This window comes from Diabrotica virgifera, chromosome 2 (genome assembly GCF_917563875.1).
Source record: "Diabrotica virgifera virgifera chromosome 2, PGI_DIABVI_V3a".
Classification (NCBI taxonomy): Eukaryota; Metazoa; Arthropoda; class Insecta; order Coleoptera; family Chrysomelidae; genus Diabrotica; species Diabrotica virgifera.
Window position 1 is genome coordinate 232,443,494 of NC_065444.1, and position 20,733 is coordinate 232,464,226.

Here is a 20,733-nt window from a genome sequence, read left to right on the forward strand (position 1 = left end):
ATACCCTAGTGGGCACCTACACTAATTCATTTTATTCAAAAAATTTTAATCTAGAAAAATAACATAGTAGAACAAAAACTGAAACTTGCAACATTACTAAATAAATAAATGTATCTTCTGAAATGACACTGGGAACCAAAAAAATATCCACGTAAAATCAATACAGGAAATGAAGACGGGAGAATTCTTAATATTAGTAAAAGATTATTATTATTTACTTACACACTAACGTTGTTCCAGATTTTACTAGGGCAAATATTGGACCAGCTGTAAGCATTCGTACATATTTCTTTTTGAATCTTTTATTAATATTTTATGTAGGTATATGTATCTTTTGATTTTTGGTTTTTTTACCAAAAATATCATTTTGACATTTTTAAAATATTGTTTACCACATCATAACGAAATTTTCTCAAAACAAAAGCTCTAGGCCTACATTTGCGAACCCTGTAAGAACGATTGAATTTCTCAAAGTTATAGAAATATTTTTTCGATATTGCAAACTAAATATTAAGTTTTACTAGCAGGATACAGATATTGATAGAAATGAAAAGCTGACATTAAAGTTAAATTCAGTACACGTAGAAATAAACATTTCCCCAATTTCCTTGACCTTATAAAAGATCAATATCACCTTTCCTTTTTTGTAATGATATTATGTATATTAAATCAGGCTGCTGAAGATTTTCTGTTATGTCTTTTGATACGTAGATGTTCTTTATGAAAGCGGTTCACTGCAAAGGGATGTGGCTACTAGCGCCAGTGAAAAAATAATGATAATTCTAATACAAAGCATGTAATCGTCTATCAAAAGCATAATTAAATTTATCAAGTTATTTTTTCTACGAGCATGTAAAAATTTCTACTTTCGCGCACGCATTTCAGTTTAGAAAGTTTTACTTTCCGCACGCGTGTTACTTTTCCGCACGCGGTTTACTTTTCCGCACGCGTTTTTTACTTTTCCGCACGCGTATCCACCGTCATGGAAACCAAGATCATCGTCATACTAACTAATTATATTGAAAGTTTGGTTTTGACAACATTGTCAAAGAATTAAGTCAACTTTTTAACAATTTTATTATTATCAAATAAAAAATATGTAATTTTAATAATATCTATTTATTATTTACAATGTTTATATTGAACGTACAACTGTATCCTACGCTTTTTTCTTCAAATATGCTGTTAACTTAAAATAATCCCATATATTGACATTTTTTTCAATTTTTAATACTGACTTGAGCATGGAATAGTGGGACTACAAAGTATTTGGTTTGCAGATTTTGGATATACTAATAAAATAAGCCAAAAACACTTCTTCTTTTAAGCTATCTACACTTTTTTCTTTACACCAACTCATAAAAATATTGTATTCTTTCTTGTACCTGTTTGCTGATTTTTCCGGTAACAAATTAAGATAATTGACAACGTCGAGGATAGATGGAGGTAGTTCTTCGTCACTTGATGCCATCTAAATCACTGAATTATTTTTTAATTCGTAAGTAAAGATAAATTTTAAAGTCTGTGACGTGCTTCTTGACAATAATTGCTTTGTTTGACATCGTTGCTATGCCTTTAAAATATTAAAACCTGTACATAGCAGGTATTTAGGCACCGCATTGAATTTAATTCGGTGTTATTAGATCGTCGTCATGCTAACCAATTATATAGAAAGTTTGGTTTTGACAACCTTGTCAAAGATTTAATTTGTGTATGTATTTTTATATTATTTCAATTAATTTGGTCATTTCTAAATGCTCGTAGAAAAAATATTGTTCCTAACTCTTGCAGAAAGTCTCTTTTCCGCACTCGACTGCTTGCCGAACTCCGCTTCGCTTCGTTCGGCAAACTGCAATCGCGTGCGGAAAAGTATGACTTTCTGCACTTGTTAGGAAAATAACTGTATTATACAAGGTTGTAAAAAGTCTGGCAATAAAGTACTATGAATAGATGAAATGAAAAAACTTATATATGTGTCCTCCTTTTTTTTTTGAGAATTATTTAAGTTTGTATAACGTCATTTTTTTTAAATGACAAAGTAAATTGAATGATATAAAAGTTCTTCTTCTTCTTATCTGACCTCACAAATATTAGCCCTATTCACTACTGCCTTGTAAAGATCGTCTACGATTTTGTGATTTCATTTGCCATCGTTTTACCCCACTCGTAGAGAAATCTACTTCGCCATGGTCCTTCGATCTTTTCCTGGGACGCCAACTTATCTTCTACCATCTGGTCTCTCAAATAATGTTGTTTTTAATACTCTTTTGTTCTCTGATCTTACAAACTGAGTGGTCCATCTTATCCGGTTAACTCTTGTTTGTCTGTTTATGCTTTCACTGCCATTAGTGTTGCCCAAATACAAGACCAAGACGAGACTTAGACAGTCTTGGTCTTGATCTTGCGCCAGTACCCCTGGTCTTGGTCTTGGTCTTGGTATTGCGCTCTCGGTCTTGGTCTTGGTCTTGGTCTTGCAGCAAGAGTCTTGCAAGTCTCGCAGTTGCCCATTAGCGTATTGCATACCTTAGAACAACGTAACAAACAGGTACATTTTAAGCTTCAATATCATAGCCATAGTAAAGACTAGCCAAATTAATATATATCGAAACAACTGACACCGGGTGGGGTTTGAAGCCACGATTTAAGTGATCCCTGCCTATATTTTAACTAACTAAAGTTAAAACTACCTCTTAAAACCCGCAAAATTTCATTTGCATATCTCAACCGGTTTTAGAGCAATAAATAAATCATCAGTTTGTAAGAAAAATTTCAACCCCCCCCCTATTTGGTAAACAAAGCATTTATAAAGTAAACGTTTATGAAGCAAACTGTCATTACTTTTTCGTGCAGAAAAACCCATTAAAGTTTGTCATACTTATTTAAAAACATTCTGTATTGATGAAAAACATGGATAGTTAAAAAAGTACCTTTTGCAGTTACCTAGTACTTAACTTTTGCATTATCCAATATAAGCGAATGAATAAAAAACATAATGTTAAGAAAATATGAGGCCATAGGTAGTTGGGCTTTAATTTCAGTATGCTATTGCAGGCTAGAATAATAAGTTAGTATAATGCTACAATATTCCACAGAGTGAGAAAAACACAGTTTGATTGGTACACCCGGTATACACTTACAATAATTGACCTGTGTAGCAACAAAATCTATTATTACTGCGATATTTATAAAGAATAAGACAAAATATTTAAAAAAACCACTTAAATTGGACAACAGGTTTAGGAAATTTGAGACAATAAAAATGACCGCGTTAATTTCTTCGAGAAGTGATCGTCAAAATATTATTTCGGTATTATGTTTACACGATATCCGGCATTATCTCTATACTTTTGTCTGGTATATGATACTTACAAATAATAGCCGCGATGTTTCAGCAAATTTTGTTTAGCCGAGTGACCTCATAACTATAACACATCAGTATACATTATTATAGTAAGACTATTATGTATACTGATAAGATTTCTGGTTAGATTCCTAGAAAACTAATAATAAAAAATTATTTATGTAAATTTATATAAGTGCTAAGGTGACATATTTTTAAAAAGTTTGGAAACGATATTCGATATGACTGTATAGGTCTGGAATCCGCGTATGAAAAAAGTTGATTAATAGCAAGCTGAAAATTTGTTAATAGCTTAAGGATGTCTAGTCGGACAAACTTTGATATACCTATGGGAACACTGGAACAGGAGAAGTTTTAATTGCGGAACAGGTTAAAAATTTGGAATGGTCAGACCACGAAAACGTCACATGTATTGTGTCCGACAGAACTTCCAATTGATTTGTTACCCTTTCATTAAAATCTCATGTAAAAATGAGACTGCTATTTATCACCTATCGTAATTCCTGTCCTTTGACATATTCTACGTGTTCCACTCATTATAATTCCCATTTGGTGATAAATAGCAGTCTTATTTTTGCATGAGAGTTTAACGAAAGGGTAACAAATCAACTGGAAGTTCTGTCGAACAAAATGCATGTGACGTTTTCGTGGTCTGGCCGTTCCAAATTTTTAACCTGTTCCACAATTAAAACTTCCCCTGTTCCAGTGTTCCTTTATATCAGAGTTTGTCCGACTAGACATCCTTAAGCTATTAACAAATTTTCGGCTTGCTATTAATCAACTTTTTTTTCGTACGCGGGATCCAGACCTAGTAGGCGTCGCAACGCAGAAATGTTGTGTTATATGAATATGATTAGAAGACGACTATTCTCAAAACCAGGACAATTAATTTCAGAACAAAGTAGTCGGCTGCTGAGAAAGATTGTACTAAAAATTTTTATTTTTACATTATAATAATGACCTCTGAGTACATGTCAAATGTGTCGAGTGTTCTTTTAATAGATATTTTGATTTGCTATGTATGTTCATGGTATTGTTCCTAAAGTCCAATTTTCAAAATTGTTGTTACAATTTTTTTTGTTTCTCATAGAGTATCTAAGAATATAACCGAACTTATATCCTCCCTAAAACTACCATAAGTTCTAACTGCAAGACGCAAGAGTCTCGCAGACTTAGTCTTGTTCTTGCTCAAGTCTTGCACGGTAAGTCTTGGTCTTGGTCTTGCTAAAATTAGGCGGTCTTGGTCTTGGTCTTGCGAAAACGCAAGAACAAGACCAAGACTGCAAGACCAAGACTGATTTTGGGCAACACTAACTGCCATACAGGGTCACCAATTCAGCACATCACTCTTTCTGTACTACAACTTTTCTGCTTCTTCAGGTGGCCTTTTCTAGTAACGATTGGCAATGACTTCTGCAAATTGTTCGTTATCTTAGGCATTTCTTATTATCGATTGGAAGTCTAACAAGTGTATTCTTTGGTGTTTCTTATCCACATCATTTATTCGATGCCGGACATCGCCTACGTTTAACTTTACTTCCCATTACACAGCCCAACAAAAAAAAATTTGTCTTGCTGCCGAAAAAAATCAACTGATTTTAGTTAATTCATCTGTGTTGATTCCAAAAATACAAACCTTTTCTTTGTATCAGCTCTGGTTTTCGAGATATAACATACTCATCAAATATTTAAATATTCTTACATTTCTGTATATTCCACCACTATAATTGCAATATGTTTATAAACAAACTTAACAAATTCTAAGACAAATGGGCAAATGAACAAAAGGGCCTATTTTGGTGTTCATGTAGGAGATCAAGATAAATACTGAGCTTCATGTGTAGTGTGCAAAACTTGTATTGAAAACTTGCGACAGTGGATGAAAGGAAAACGAAAATGCTTAAATTGGGTTTTCCACTGGTATGGAGGGAACCAAAAAATCATTTTGACGATTGCTATTTCTGTCTTGTGAATATAAAGGGCATTAATCGTAACAATCGACATACGTGAACATATCCTAACCTGGATTCAGCAATAAGACCAATTCCACATCAGCTTGAGCAGATACCCATTCCAATATTTAGCAGTCTACCTATGTTACCAGAGGATAATGCCGAAACGTTATTTGACGAACTGCAGACTAATAGATTTGAGGAAGACGACAGTGATTTTGAAGGGGGATTCAGCACGTCCTGAGTGCTTTACTCAGGGAGAGCTAAGCGATATTATCAGAAATTTGAACCTTCCAAAGGATTCTTCCGAGTTGCTTACCTCCAGACTAAGAGAAAAGAATGTTCTTCACCCAGACACCAAAATTACATACTACCGTAATAGAGATAAAAGATATTTTGCCTTTATTCTCAGCAAGATGATATGGTTTTTTAAAGGACTGTTAGAAAAAATGGGTGTATCGGAGTATACACCAGATCATTGGCGTCTTTTTATCGACAGTTTCAAACGAAGTTTAAGGTGTGTCCTTTTACATAATGGCAACAAATATGGAAGTATACCAATTGGGCATTAGAGTGGAATAAATGCTCAACAATTTTAACAAACACGGTTGTCATATGAGTATTAAAATTCATTACCTCCACAGCCACTTATAGGTCTGGATCCCGCGTATGAAAAAAAAGTTGATTAATAGCAAGCTGAAAATTTGTTAATAGCTTAAGGGTGTCTAGTCGGACAAACTTTGATATATGGGAACACTGGAAGAGGGGAGGTTTTAATTGTGGAACAGGTTAAAAATTTGGAACGGTCAGACCACGAAAACGGCACATTTATTTTGTCCGACAGAACAGACTTAAACTCTCCGAACAGAGATCAAATTCTCATGCAAAAATCAGACTGCTATTTATCACCAAATGGGCGTTTTAATGAGTGGAACATGTATAATATGTCAAATGGCAGGAATTATGACAGGTAATAAATAGCAGTCTGATTTTTGCATGAAAGTTTAATCTCTGTTCGGAGAGTTTAAGTCTATTCTGTCGGACAAAATAAATGTGCCGTTTTTGTGGTCTGACCGTTCCAAATTTTTAAGCTGTTCCACAATTAAAATTGCCCCTGTTTCAGTGTTCCCATATATCAAAGTTTATCCGACTAGACACCCTTAAGCTATTAACAAATTTTCAGCTTGCTATTAATCAACTTTTTTTTCATACGCGGGATCCAGACCTATTAGACCGTTTCCCAGAAAATCATCACTAAGATATCAAAACGATGGATGAGGGGTATCAGTGAGATGGGGCTATCACATGATGGCGGATTACTGCTGGAGTCTTCAAAGGGACCGTCCTTTTAAAGCCTTTGCAAGAAAATCATATAAAAGGAAGTTTTTAGGTGACACCGAATAACACATTTTTGTTGCGACGCTGCCGGTTAGGTTAGATGAAAAGTTAAGTTTTTTTGGCAGATATGTTTGATGATTTTTGTTAGTACATTATTTTACAATAAATATTTTACTTTTTATTCGTATTTGGTTTACTTCATGGGTAGTAGCACTACATAATGTAGGTGGTGCTGCGTTAAATTACCCTATATGTTAGAAATGTGATCTGTCGTATTTTCTGAAAACGATCTGATGGAGCCAATCTGGTGGCATTTTTGGATTCAGCAGACCCAAATTACCTAGAAACAGTAAAAAAATTTCCGGCAGCAAACTGTGTGTTTACCAGTGTTATCAGTTGTACCTATAGAACCTTCCATTACCTATAGAGCCTACGTGTCCAAGGTAAGTTGTTCTTAATTTTTTCACATGTCTGAAAACTTCTTAGTTTCTGACGTTGTCTGTCCAAGGAATCTTGAGCATGGACGAAATATTCACATCTGAAAGCCCCCCAGCTTTTGCATTGTACTGATTTAGTCCCTTCTTTAACGGTAAAATATTGCAAAACCTCTAAATTTTAAAGAACCGCTTGGATTGACATGAAATTTGGCATACACATAGCAAATAAGTCAAAGAAAAAAAGGGATATTGTGCCGATATGTGCTTTTGCCCTGGGGGTGGTTTTCACCCCCTTTTGGGGGTGAAAAAATATTCGTCCAAAGTAAGTCAGGAAATGGATAAACTGGCTAATTTTAAGTAACTTTTGGTATATAGAGTTTTTTCACTAAGTCAATACTTTTCGAGTTATTTGGCAGTGAATATGTTCATTTTTTCAACAAAATAACCACGCTTTTAGACAGTTTTTTGCAAATAACTCAAATAGTAAGTATTTTGTCGAAAAAACATTCTTAACAAAAATATAGCCTGTAAAAAATTTAAAAAATGGTGTATATATCACGTCTCTACACCTAGTAGAAGCAGAGTTATAGCTATTGAAAAATAGGTTCATATTCGTCAAATTCCAAATGGAATATTTTAAAGTGAAATAACCAAAAATGAAGCACATTTCGGGGAAAACTCATAACAACTTATTTAAAGTGTTTAAAAAAGCTTCATTTTTGTTTTATAAAAAAAATTCTAGCATCAAAATTAAACAAGTTACGCTCAAAATAAAGTTAGTCCCTTTTGGTTTTGGTAAAAAAATCGAGAAAATCACCCCCTAATTAGTATCTTAGATGAACTTAATCGTTACGACTTCACAAGTTTATTGACTCGTGTATATATTGCTTATATGATCTGTAAGTTTCATCAGTTCAAAGTCCTTATTATTGAAAGGGCTCTAGTTAAAAGGGGTTGAACGAGTCACTGATCACGAATGTATGCAAATTTAGAAACACCAAATCTCAATCAATTTTGGTCTAACAGACAAACAAAAAAATACATGATATTCAGAAAAGCAAATCTGACTTTCTTTGTTTTTCGAGATTTTTGGTATCTCTAACAATTTTCAAGTTATTTTGAAAAAAAGCATATTTTTCAAAATTTCAATTTTTAAAAATTTTATTTTGAAACCAAATTTTTTCAGAAATAAGCATTTTGAATCGATGAAACTTACAGATCATATAAACACAACATAAGTAGAATAATTTGTGGAGCGGTAACGATTAATTTAATTGAAGTTGCTAATTAGGGGGTGGTCTTTCCGATTTTTTTTTTTTGCAAAAACAAAATGGATTAACTTTATTTTGAGCCTAACTTGCTTAAATTTAATGCTAGAAACTTTTTGTAAAAACAAAAATAAAGCTTCTTTTAAATACTTTAAAAAAGTTATTATGGGTTTTTCCCAAAGAGTGCTTAATTTTTTGGGTATTTCACGTCGGAATATTGTATTTGAAATTTGGTGAATATGAATCTATTTTTCATTAGCTATAACTCTGGTTCTACGAGATTCAGAGACCTAACGTGTACACCATTTTTTTACTTTTTTATAGGCTATATTTTTGCTAAGAACTTTTTTCGGACAAAATACTTACTTTTTGAGTTATTTGCGAAAAACAGTCTAAAAATGTGGTTATTTTATACTCGACAAGTAACAAATAACTCGAAAAGTGTTGACTTAGCGAAAAAGCTCTATAGAACAAAAGTTACTTAAAATTAGTCAGTTTATCCATTTCCGGACATATTTTGGACATATATTTTTTCACCCACAAGAGGGGGTGAAAGTCACCCCCAGGGCAAAAGCATACATCGGCATAATATCACTTTTTTCTTTGACATGTAAGCTATACGTATTCCAAATTTCATGTCAATCCAAGCGGTTCTTTAAAATTTAGAGCAAAAACCGTGAAAGAATGGACTAATTGTCAATGTTCATGTCCAAATTTGTATTTTAACTTTACATTTTCTTGTACTATAATAAAATTGGTATAGAACAATAATTTACTTTGTGATACAGAACATTATGTACTTAGTTTTATTGGTGAATCAAATCTAAATATACAACCAAATTAGTTGTTATCATTCATTCCTGCATGCATTATTTGCTATTGATGATGGTACGTGATTGTGAAACAATTTTTTTATATACAAATATATTGAATTTTACTTATAAAAATTACGCGTTGTTTTTTGTTTGAGTGATTTATATCCATTTAAAAAATATGAAGGGCTTGTAATTTCCAGAGATGGGTAACGCTCTTCGATTTATTTTTGAATCCAGCGGGATCATTAATTTTGTTGACATCAATCGAAAAATAAAACTCTTAGTTCAAAAAGATCGATGGTGTTATGGAAAAAAGGAAGAGTAAAAAAGAAAACCAATTACACTTGAAACTTCTGTTGGTTATCTTAAATGTAAAAGGAAAAAAATCGGTATATTTATCAAACTGAAAATATCAACCCTATCCAATCCATCAAGTAACCAACTTGTGTGATAAATATACGTGTGTATATAAAAATATAAATATAGAGAGTGGGCCAAAGAAAAGAGTCCACCTCGATATTTGGCAGTATTTATTAGATTTTTAGGAAATGAGGAAACAGGTCAATTTTTTATCCAAGGGGGACACATTTTTACGGTACACACATCTGTGATTTATCAACCCCCTCCCTTCTACTTCCCCCACCACTTATTTTTAAATTGGGAATAGGGGTCGTGTGCTAGCTCATTTAAAAGGTTATTCAATTCTCTATTCAATAATGTAAACATTAATATAATTATTTATACAGGGTGTGTAAGAAAAAAATATTTTAATTAAATTAATTGTAAAATTAATTGTAAATTCAAAATACATTCTACTGCTGTAACAAAACAGAAAAAACTGTTTTTTGATAAATAAACGTTGTTGCTTTTCACTTAATTTCAATGTTCAAGCTGCCACCCGTCTGCCTCTTGGTAGGTTGAATATTGAATTTAAATGAAAATCAATATTTATTTGTCAAATAAACATTTTTCTCTGTTTTCTGTCAGTAGTAGAATGTATTTTAAGTTAAATAAATTGCATACATTCTTCTTTTTGTGTCAATTAATTTAATTCAAAATAATGTTTCTTAGACACCCTGTATAAATAATTATGTCAATGTGAATAATACTGAATAGAGAATTGAATAACTTTTCAAATGAGGTAGCACACGACTCCTATTTCCTATTTAAAAATAAGGGGTGAGGGAAATGGAAGGGAGGGGGTTGACAAATCACAGATGTATGTACCGTAAAAATGTGTCCTCTTAGATCAAAAATCGACCTCTTTCTTAATTTCCTTAAAATCTAATAAATACTGCCAAATATCGAGGTGGACTCTTTGGCCCACTCTGTATAATTTAGAATGCTTTATAAAAATAAAATATACATTTTTTTACAAAGGACATCGCACACATCTTATATAAAATATAATGTCATTCAAATTCAATAAAATTTATACCAATAGATTCGTTTTAAATTAACGATCAAATCTTATCATTGCGCCAACTCTCTATTTTCAAAAATAAGAGCAGAAATTGATATAAATAAATCTGAAATCGAATGGGTAGGTACATAAGTTAGAGAGAGAAAAAATATTTTAAAATACCCAGATTTTCGGTACTCCATAAATCAGCGGATTAGTTTCACTAATCCGCTTAGGCCCAGCGGGATTTAAGCTGTTATGAATAGCACTCAGAGCAATAATGATTGTACTAACATTTTATGGACTCCAAAAATGTGATTTCGATAAACTTTAATTGCAATTTGCGCCGTAATTAATCATAATTAAGAGTTGGCGCAATGATAAGAATTAATCGTTAATTTAAAATGAATCTAATCGTATAAATTTTATTGAATTTGAGTGACATTATATTTTCCATAAGATGTGTGCGAAGTCTAATTTGAGGTTATTAGCGACATGATATAGGAACATTAGCGACATGATATAGCGACATGACATAGGAACAATCGCATGATATAATGTACTTAAATATTAAAAAAATTTTAATATAAAATGATTTTGACGAATTTTACCAAATGTTTAATTTTACAATTCTCTCCTAAGATTTCACTTGTTGATCTGATGAATTGGTTAGTTCATCTTTATAACTAGTATCTAACTGGTGGTAAAACCTCTACAATGACATGCCTTACCCTTATTGGAACATTACAATTGTCACATAAAGGTGGATTTCCATGATCAATGCCCGGCAGTGTCACATGCCCGTGTTTAAATCGGGTATGTCCTAAACGAAGTGGAGCAAAAAAAATATTTTAAATCATTTTTACTCGTGGTTTTCTTAAATGTGTGAAGGAACCCATATAAATTATACAGTATGGTTGCTGTTTTCTAGATAACTTGGAATAGCAGCACCAGCTACGAAGTCAAGAAAAACCAACAACATCCTTACCGGAAATGAAAAATAGAAAATAACAATTATTTAGAAAACGATTTTTCATTACGATCGAGCTCCTTCTTATTGTACTAAAATGGTAAATCAATTTTTAGATGAGACACTTGAAGATAAATGGTAAGCTAACAATGATCGTTTCCGGTTGCCCCCTCGACCACCAAACATAACATATGTAGACTTTTTTATATGAAGCTACATAAAGAATGAAAATTATGAACTTAGAGTTCGCCATGCATTTAATTCGCTCCCTGGCTCTATAAATGCATGGAAGTTCAAGGACAAAATTTTGGTTACTTGCTATCCGCTAATAAATATGTGAAATTAAATTAAAAAATTGTGTGATTCACTATTTATACTTCTTGTTAAAAACAACCAAAATTTGTTAGAGGGAAGGCATCCTCGTTAAGATCCTCCAAAAGTATGCTCCCTCTCAGAATTCAACTTTTTCTTTTTTTATGTTCTATGTATTTAAAAAAATAAGATTAGAGCAATTTTAGCCTTAACGAAGTAAAAAAACACACGCATAGTTAAGGATTTTAAAAAACATATCAATTTTTTTTATTATTTTTTTTTATTTCTATTTTTTTTAATTAGTATAATTTTTTTTTATATGGCTGCAAGTGCATTTTTTATTTCGTTCATTTAATCAAAAACTACATTTCTTGTTTTTTCAGGTTTTGGTTCTTTAGGAGGTTTTTGGGGACTTTTTTCTTTTTACGGACTTTAGACATCAAGGTTTCTTTATAGGGTATATATAATTTGAAGAAGCAACTCAGTCTTTAGGACATTCAAAAATGGGAGACACACATTCAAATCCCCCAAAACGGGGGGATTTTGAACTCTTGGTGGTTTAAACGTGTTTCTCCCATTTTAATTGCGCCAAGAGACTCAGTTACTTTAAAGTATATACCTATGAAAAAACCTTGATTTGATCTAATTTTAAGTCTAGAGGATATTCCGAAAAATCGGAATAAATTCAAAATATAGTTTTTAATTAAATCCATAAAATAACAAAAAAATTAGACCTGCAGCCATCTTCAAAAAAAGTTATACGCTTTTAAAAAATAATAATAAAAATGCATTTTGCGGTTATGTACACTCACTGTATGTATGTAGGTAGCAATCTTTTAATTTTTGTTTCCTGAAATTTGATCTTTTGCAATTAAAACTGTTAAAAAGTGCCTTCTTAGGCATTTTTAATTGAAATAATAAATAATAAATAATAAATAATAAATAATAAATAATAAATAATAAATAATAAATAATAAATAATAAATAATAAATAATAAATAATAAATAATAAATAATAAATAATAAATAATAAATAATAAATAATAAATAATAAATAATAAATAATAAATAATAAATAATAAATAATAAATAATAAATAATAAATAATAAATAATAAATAATAAATAATAAATAATAAATAATAAATATAATTGTTTGTAGACTTTGATAGAATTAAAATGAATTAATAGATAATTAATCAATTAAAATTATCAGAATGAAATTGCAATATAAAACAAATATTGAAATCGGAAATGTAATACTCGATGCAATTCCAAACAGTAGCGATTGCTTAGAAATCCTGGCCTTTGTAGTAAACAAAGTCAACATAAAACTAATTATGTGGTTATCACCATCAAGCAGGGACCCTTTTCAGAGGGTAAATAGAAACATATTTACTCACCAGCAATTTTGTCCTTTTAGAGACGCTGTGTCGAGGAGCTTGCCCGCCTTGTCGTGGTATTGAATTAAAATACTGGCACTTAGAAGAGCGAAAGGTAGACCCCATCCGAATAATGAGTATCTGAAACAAAAGTCGCTTTTACTGGATATGTTAATCCCATTTTGTTTTTTACAAAGCAGAGTAGATGTTTTTAGATGTTTATTTAATGTTAATTAATTTGAGGTTCACTTTCCATTTGTCTGTTAAAAAGCGTTAAATTGAATGAAAAAGTAAATTGTTATTAACTTTATTTTGTTTTGAAGAGATTTTGTTATGGCATCTTAGAGCAATTCAATATTTTTATTCGGACTGAGCCACAATTTTACAACCCATTAACGCCCAAATTTTTTTTTGTTCACCGCACCTCACACATCATTCGCCGGTCCGGAATAAGAATGACGTAACTGCAAAAAGCCAAATTTCTCAGGAGAGCAAAAAAAACGATGTTTTAATAATTAAAATAGGGATTAAATGAAGAGAAATCGTCCAGGAGCACCGGTATGGCGTTTATTGTTACAATGATTGCTTTTATTTTTATCCTTAATGGTTCGAATTTCATTATCTTAATTTAATCCTCCCATTTCAACATTTTTTACAGTTGCGTCATTCAGAGCCGTGCGGTACATCTTCTCAATACGATGCAAGTCTTCTAAATGCCGCCCCTTATAGAGGGTGTTTCTAAATAAGTATAACAAATTTTAATTACGCATTTTTTTTTTATGGGAAATAAGCCACAATTTTACTAAAAAATGAATTTATTAACGTTTCGAAGCCCAAATCGGGTTTCGTTGTCAAAATACAAAATACTATTAAAATAAAACAAACATGTTGTTGCTAAGTAAAAAAATTCTTCTAATAATTTATTTAATCTGACTCATTTATATTGGCAATTCAGACGTATATTATACATTTTAAAGTAGAAGACTTTAAAATGATATCGCCAATATTTATGAGTTGCGTTCCTGGGACGACTTTACTAAAAGATAGTTCATTCGATTACATGAAATCAATCCCAACTCAAGAATATCCGTCGCAAAAAAAATCATAGCGTGTGATCTGTCTTTAAAAAGACAACCAAATGCAACGATGACAGTAAAATTCTCGCGTTAGAGATTCCATAGTAAATCACGAGGGAAAACCAGGATAAAACCTCGTGATACTATCCCGATATCGTAAGTATTTGGTCTTACATTTAATCTACCTTCAAAAAATAAATAAATAAATTCATTTTTTAGTAAAATTGTGGCTTATTTCCCATAAAAAAAAATACGTAATTATAAAAATGCCACAAGGAAATAGCTTCAGAACAACATTAACAAATTTTAAGAGGTAATTAAGACAATTAAGAATTTTATAGCCACCATTGGAGCGCATACGGGCAATGGCCTGAATTTTTTTATAGAAATAATAGTATGCCACTGGGATATTTCAAATTAAAAATATTTTTTGAATATCTTGTTTAATTTGTGACAAAAAATATATCTTCCCTTTTTTTCATACTAAGCACCGTTTTCATGCAAACAATATCAACTCGTACAAACGATAAGATTCTGTATCATTCATGCAGAAACTTAAATCGAATGCTTTGTAAGCGTTAAGATGCTGTTTTGCATGAAAACGGCGCATCATATGAAAAAAAGGAAGACACATATTTTGTCACAAATTGAACGAGGAATTCAAAAATTGTTTTTAATTTGAAATATCTCAGTGGCGTACTATTTTTTTGTATAAAAAATTTCAGACAACTACCCATATGTGCGCGAATGGTTTTATTTTACCAACACTTAAATTAAATTAAATTAAATATGTATTCACATTATATTAAGTAACATTTTTTACAAAAAAAAATAATTGTACCCTTCTGACTTTAATTTTGGCAAACTCATCAATCAAATTGGTGTAGTCTAGTGGGGATATGTAGGTGTAGCAGCTAGTGAGAACTCTATTGAAACAAGTGCTAAATTTGTTAGTTTTGATTGTCTTATGAAGCTTCGTAAATAATTTTTATTAAAATAAAAATGTATACCATTTTTATTCAGTTGCAATGCGAAGGCAAAACAATCTTACTTTTCAATTAGAATACGGAGTGCAGTCCAGTCCCTTGAACCGCGATTTTCGGCTCTTATTGGAGCCTTCATCGGAAGGAACGTAGGCACTGTTCTCCATATTTTAACTGATTCGTATCGAGAGGTTTTCCCACCCATTGCAACTGAAGTGATGATAGTAGGTGGCTAGCGCCATCTGGCATTGAAAGACGAAGTAGTTTTCAATCCTAATAGTAAATTATTAATATTGCAAATATTAAAATTATTACTAAAAGATTTTTAAATTGAAAACTTATTGGTACACTTCCCTGGTGACACCTCCAAGACTTCTACAATTTGCAAGTCAAATGGATGCTGCAGTGAAGACGAGAGGGAAGGAATTCTACACTATGCAATTCACATCCCCCGTCTGCAGCTGGTAAAGTTCCAACGGAACGCTGGTTCCAAGTTTTTATTACTTTTTAATTTTGAAAAACTTTTTCCCCACTAGCTACCGAGACAGGGAGTGTTAATAAAATTCTTAGTAATACAACTACATTTGGGTAAAAAGAAATTGTGTCATTTTGGCACAAATAGTTCAAAACCTCTAAATGTTTCATGGAGTATGGTAATGGTTTGATTTGGGATATATCACGCAATTCTTCCAGATGATCATTTGCCTCTACCTATATCAGATTCTTTTTCTATTGAAACTATTGAATCAAGATTCATACAATATTTTTTTAGTGTTTTACCATCTATTTCCCTCAATTTAAAAATATCATCATATAAAAATTTAAAATTTTTACTATGAGTTTCTAGAAGCGAAAATCGATAACTCAAAGAATTAAGAGTTTATTCGCAAATTTGCTTGCAATGCTTTTTAAATGCAATCATTTTTTTAATTCTGAAAAAGCTAATAAATATTTGTGAAAAATTTAAACTCAGATTGAAAGATTCCAATATTACCGAGGGCCGAAAGTCCCTTAGAATAAACAAAAGGTTTATTTTGAATAAGATATGTGAAATTAAAAATTACATTCAATTTTCTCTTTTCTTTTCACCCCTCTAACTTATTCAAATAAACATTCTAGAGGTTTTCATGGACTTTCAGCCCTCGGTAGCCCTCGGTAATAATGAAATCTTTTATTCTGCGTTTAAATTTTTTAAAAATACTAATAAATTTTTCTCATGATTCGAAAGAAATGAATGCATTTAAAAACATTGCAAGCAAATTTTGCGCCTACCCACTTAACAGCAATGTCTAAAGCCGGCCACTCACGATATTGCGGTGTCGTTCAATTTTGTCGAATTCGACCTAATCGGCAAAAATTTTGTTCGTGTGTGACCATGCATCCAACAAAATCGTACAATTTTACCGCAGACACACAGCCTGTCTGCAGCAGTACTGCAGAATTGATATCATTGACGATTTTGTCGAACGACACCGCAGTACTGTGAGTGGCCGACTTCAAATATAGATGAACAAATTTATTTTAAGTTTAGTTTCATCTATTAAGAGATCGTCCACAGATTTTTCGTATTCAAATAAACGCTTTTTTCCCCTGGCTCGAATTTTCTTTTTAAGCTGGAAATTCAGAACTTATATTAAGATTTTCTGCAATTTCATTAAATTTTCATGTGGTTGTTAGTCATATTGTCTGTAACTTTTCATTTTTGCTATAGATTCTGACATTTTTTACACAATCTGACAATTTTTTTTGAGTTTACTGATTATGCCGCCCCCTTGTAATGCCGCCTGATGCGACTGCCTCACCGCATCATAGCACGACACGGTACTGGCGTCATTCTTCATTTAAAAATTTTTAAATATTTAAAATAGTGATTAAAAGTTCCAACAAGAAAAGTTTGAGAATTAAATAATTATTTATTATTTTAATTTTTATTTTAATGGTGCATTTTGTATCTCGGACTTTTCCCTTTTCTTTAAGAGATGTCGCTGCAGCGTAATAATAGTGGATTTCAAACTATTTTTAAAATTTCACTTAAATAGACAGTTTGGCTTGCTTTGATTCAGAGGTGTGCAAGCAGCTCCACCGATGAAGTCGTAAGACCGAAACAGCTATCTGGAGATAATATAGTCCAAGAGGAAGCGCTGAACAATTTCTCTGAATTTACTAAAGCTAGTTATCTCACAGTTGATTACGGTGATTGTGTAGAGAAACATACTGTGGTCGGTCAAGAGAAACGTAGAACAGGGGTTACTGAGAGGGTATCAAAGTTGCTTTCCTACGAAGGTAATTAAATCAGACAGAGTCGGTCGGTCGGCCCCAATGGATGTACAGGGTTATTCACTATATTTTGACCCCCATCTGAACTGCTTTATTTACATAATTAGATAAAATGTAAAATACAAAACTTATTCAATTTTTAAATTATGATTTTTTGACATATATATCGTACTAGTGACGTCATCCATCTGGGCGTGATTAAAGAAAAATTATAGTGAAATTTGTGCTCCCCATAAAAATTTTATGGGGGTTTTGTTCCCTTAAACCCCCCAAACTTTTCTGTGCGTTCAAATTAAATTATTATTGTGGTACCATTAGTTAAATTCAATATTTCTAAAACTTTTTTGTCTCTTAATATTTTTTCTATAAGGCAGTTTTTATCGAGTTGCTGCTTTTTTTTTAATATGTTTACATAAAAATTTTATGGGAGTTTTGTTCCTTTAAACCCCCCAAATGTTTGTGTACGCTCCAATTAAACTATTACTGCGATACCATTAGTTAAACAAAATGTTTTGAAAATTTTTTGCCTCTTTGTATTTTTTCAAGAAGGCAACTTTTATCGAGATATAGCTTCTTTTTTAATACGGTTCAAAATATACCTAAAAATGTAGATCATACATAAATTTTCATATTTTTACAAGTCTCCATAATCGTACTTAACCATGTACAAATATGTGGTGGATTTGACAAATATTTAAAATATCTCGATAAAAACTGAATTTTCGAAAAAGTACTAAGAGCCAAAAAATTTTTAAAAATATTGTATTTAAGTAATGGTACTACAATAACAATTTATTTGGAACGTACACACAAGTTTGGGGGGGTTTAAAGGAACTAAACCCCCATAAAATTTTTATAGGGTGTCCAAATTTCACTATAATTTTTTGTTAAGATGCTACTGTCATAAAAATGCCATATGTCCATTTTCAATAAAAATCCTTAATAGTTTTCGATATATTGGAAAAAATCGATTTTCATTTTGTAACTTCAAAGGGTTGTAACTTTTTTTATATGCACATTTGTACTAAGGTAAGTTAGGTTCAATCAAACTATTTTTGGTCCCAGAATATGTGATTAAATTTATGACCTGTATTTTCGTTACACGCTGTATAAGGATAAGAATATACTAGGATTTTATATAAAAATAATAACTGTCATTATTTTCCACCATAACTCTGAAAATATCAACCGCACGAAAAGAATTGTAATAAAATAAATTATAGAAAATAAAATTTTCAACAATTTTAGTTCTCATACTTTTTGTCGAAAAGTTGAAAATGACGGAGATATTGAGCAAAAACGGTTCCAGCTTAAAATCAAAATGACGGCTAACGCAACGGCGGAATTCAGTCGAGATTTTAAATTTAAACTGGGACATATATAATAAAATTTGGGGCACTTCGGCATGAAAGGCTAGGCCTGTTATTCGTCTAACTCGACTGGACTATCCCTGGTATCTTTGTTATCTACCACATACGGAAATTTTTGTAAGGAAAAAAGTTGGGTGTCTCGTCAAAATGAAGCTACTCACGAAAACTTGGCTTGTTAGTAGTAAATGGTGAAAATAGACCTGGCATCCCCGACTATCTATAATAGGTCATACTCTCAAATTGTTATTATGAATAATAATGGTCGTACAAATAAAAAATTGGAAGAAGGTATAGATGATAGTCTTGTTGAATTATTTGCTTATAATGTAATAGCTCAAAATGCATGGGTATGAATGTGGATATGCACATTTCTTACGTTGATGTTAAAAAAGCATTTGATGAAGTAAAACATGAAAAATAAGTCCAAATTCCAAAGGCCAAAAAAATAGGCAAAAGGGACAAAAGTAAGGCTTGGATATTTAAAAAAGCTAACAAGGAAGAAGATAAATATAACAAACTTACAAACCACCATCAATATATTTCAAAGTCACTATGCAAGAGAACTTCAAAACTCCTCCAACAAAGACCCAGAAAATACCAAATTCATGGACCAGAAATAAACTTCGGAGGCGACCTAACCGTCTAATTTAAAAAAACCATGAAGAAAAAAGAAACTATGGACCAGAAGGAAACACCACCAGTGCTTGATAACAGTCTTACAGAACTTTTTAGTAGATACCTTAACGGAGACAATGTATCTTAAATCTGGAAAGAAGAGTGGATTACACCGATCCATAAAAAAGGGGATAAGGCAGATCGCAAGAAATATCGCTGCATCTATGTTACCAGCACTCTCAGTAGATTGTGCGGAAGAGTTATGAAGATCTTAGTCAAAAACTAATACGAACCATTTGAGCTGTAACAGCAAGCAGAATGTAACAAACAAAAAAATTAGACAAATAATGAAAAGAACAAATAACATAGAAAAAATATAGCAAAAATAATTTATTTTTGATACGGACATGTATAGGGATTGACAGATCATCGTCTACCGAAGTTAATATCAGATTGGCAGACACCTGAGTGAAAAAAAAAAAGAATGTGTGTGTACTTTGTACGCACGTAAGAAGTTATACTTCTATTATATAATTTCAACGAAATAATATACTTAACCGTTTATATTTGCATTTTATTTCAATATTACACTAACTTTCTTACCTACCACTTTCAAATTTTTTTGAAGTTATACTTCTTTAGGCGCGATTGAGAGTAAAATTTCATAATACTGCGCGCATGCGCACACAGACAGTATGGCGTTTAGTTGCTAAATCCTTCAAGTTATGTATAAATATATATTAGTGCAAGAAAAGGTGTGAAAAGAATATATTAGTGTTTTTAGTAAATATATTTATTATAATTTTTGTGTCTTTCGATATGCCTTCCTCAGGAGTAAGATGGGTATTATTAAAACATTTTATTGTATATTTATTATACTTCACCTTGTTTGTTTGTTACTGTGAATTGTCATTAGGTACGTCCAAACCGATACAGACACAGTCCCCGTAGCGTATTTGGTATAGCACTCGGCCAGAGATGGAGAGGTCTTGAGTTCGAATCCGGAGCAATCCTATACTTTTTTTTTATTTTTTTGAAAGCAGTAAGCACAAAATTAATTTGGTGTTTAAAAAAAATAAAACAAAATGTTTAAAGTATATTTATTTTTAAGAAATCATATAATAGAAGTATAACTTCTTACGTGCGTACAAAGTCTTTCTGTGCGTCACACACATT

At 31.7% G+C, this 20,733-nt stretch overlaps 1 protein-coding gene across 2 annotated transcripts in view; it reads right to left on the reverse strand.

The window, feature by feature from the left end:
• The window catches only part of LOC126880485 (latrophilin-like protein LAT-2), a 620,828-nt gene that overhangs the window by 154,079 nt on the left and 446,016 nt on the right, over positions 1–20,733 (reverse strand). For both annotated transcript variants that reach the window (XM_050644360.1, XM_050644361.1), the window contains exon 3: positions 13,258–13,377. In XM_050644360.1, the coding sequence (XP_050500317.1) occupies positions 13,258–13,377 (120 nt within the window). The remainder of the gene's footprint in view (positions 1–13,257; positions 13,378–20,733) is intronic.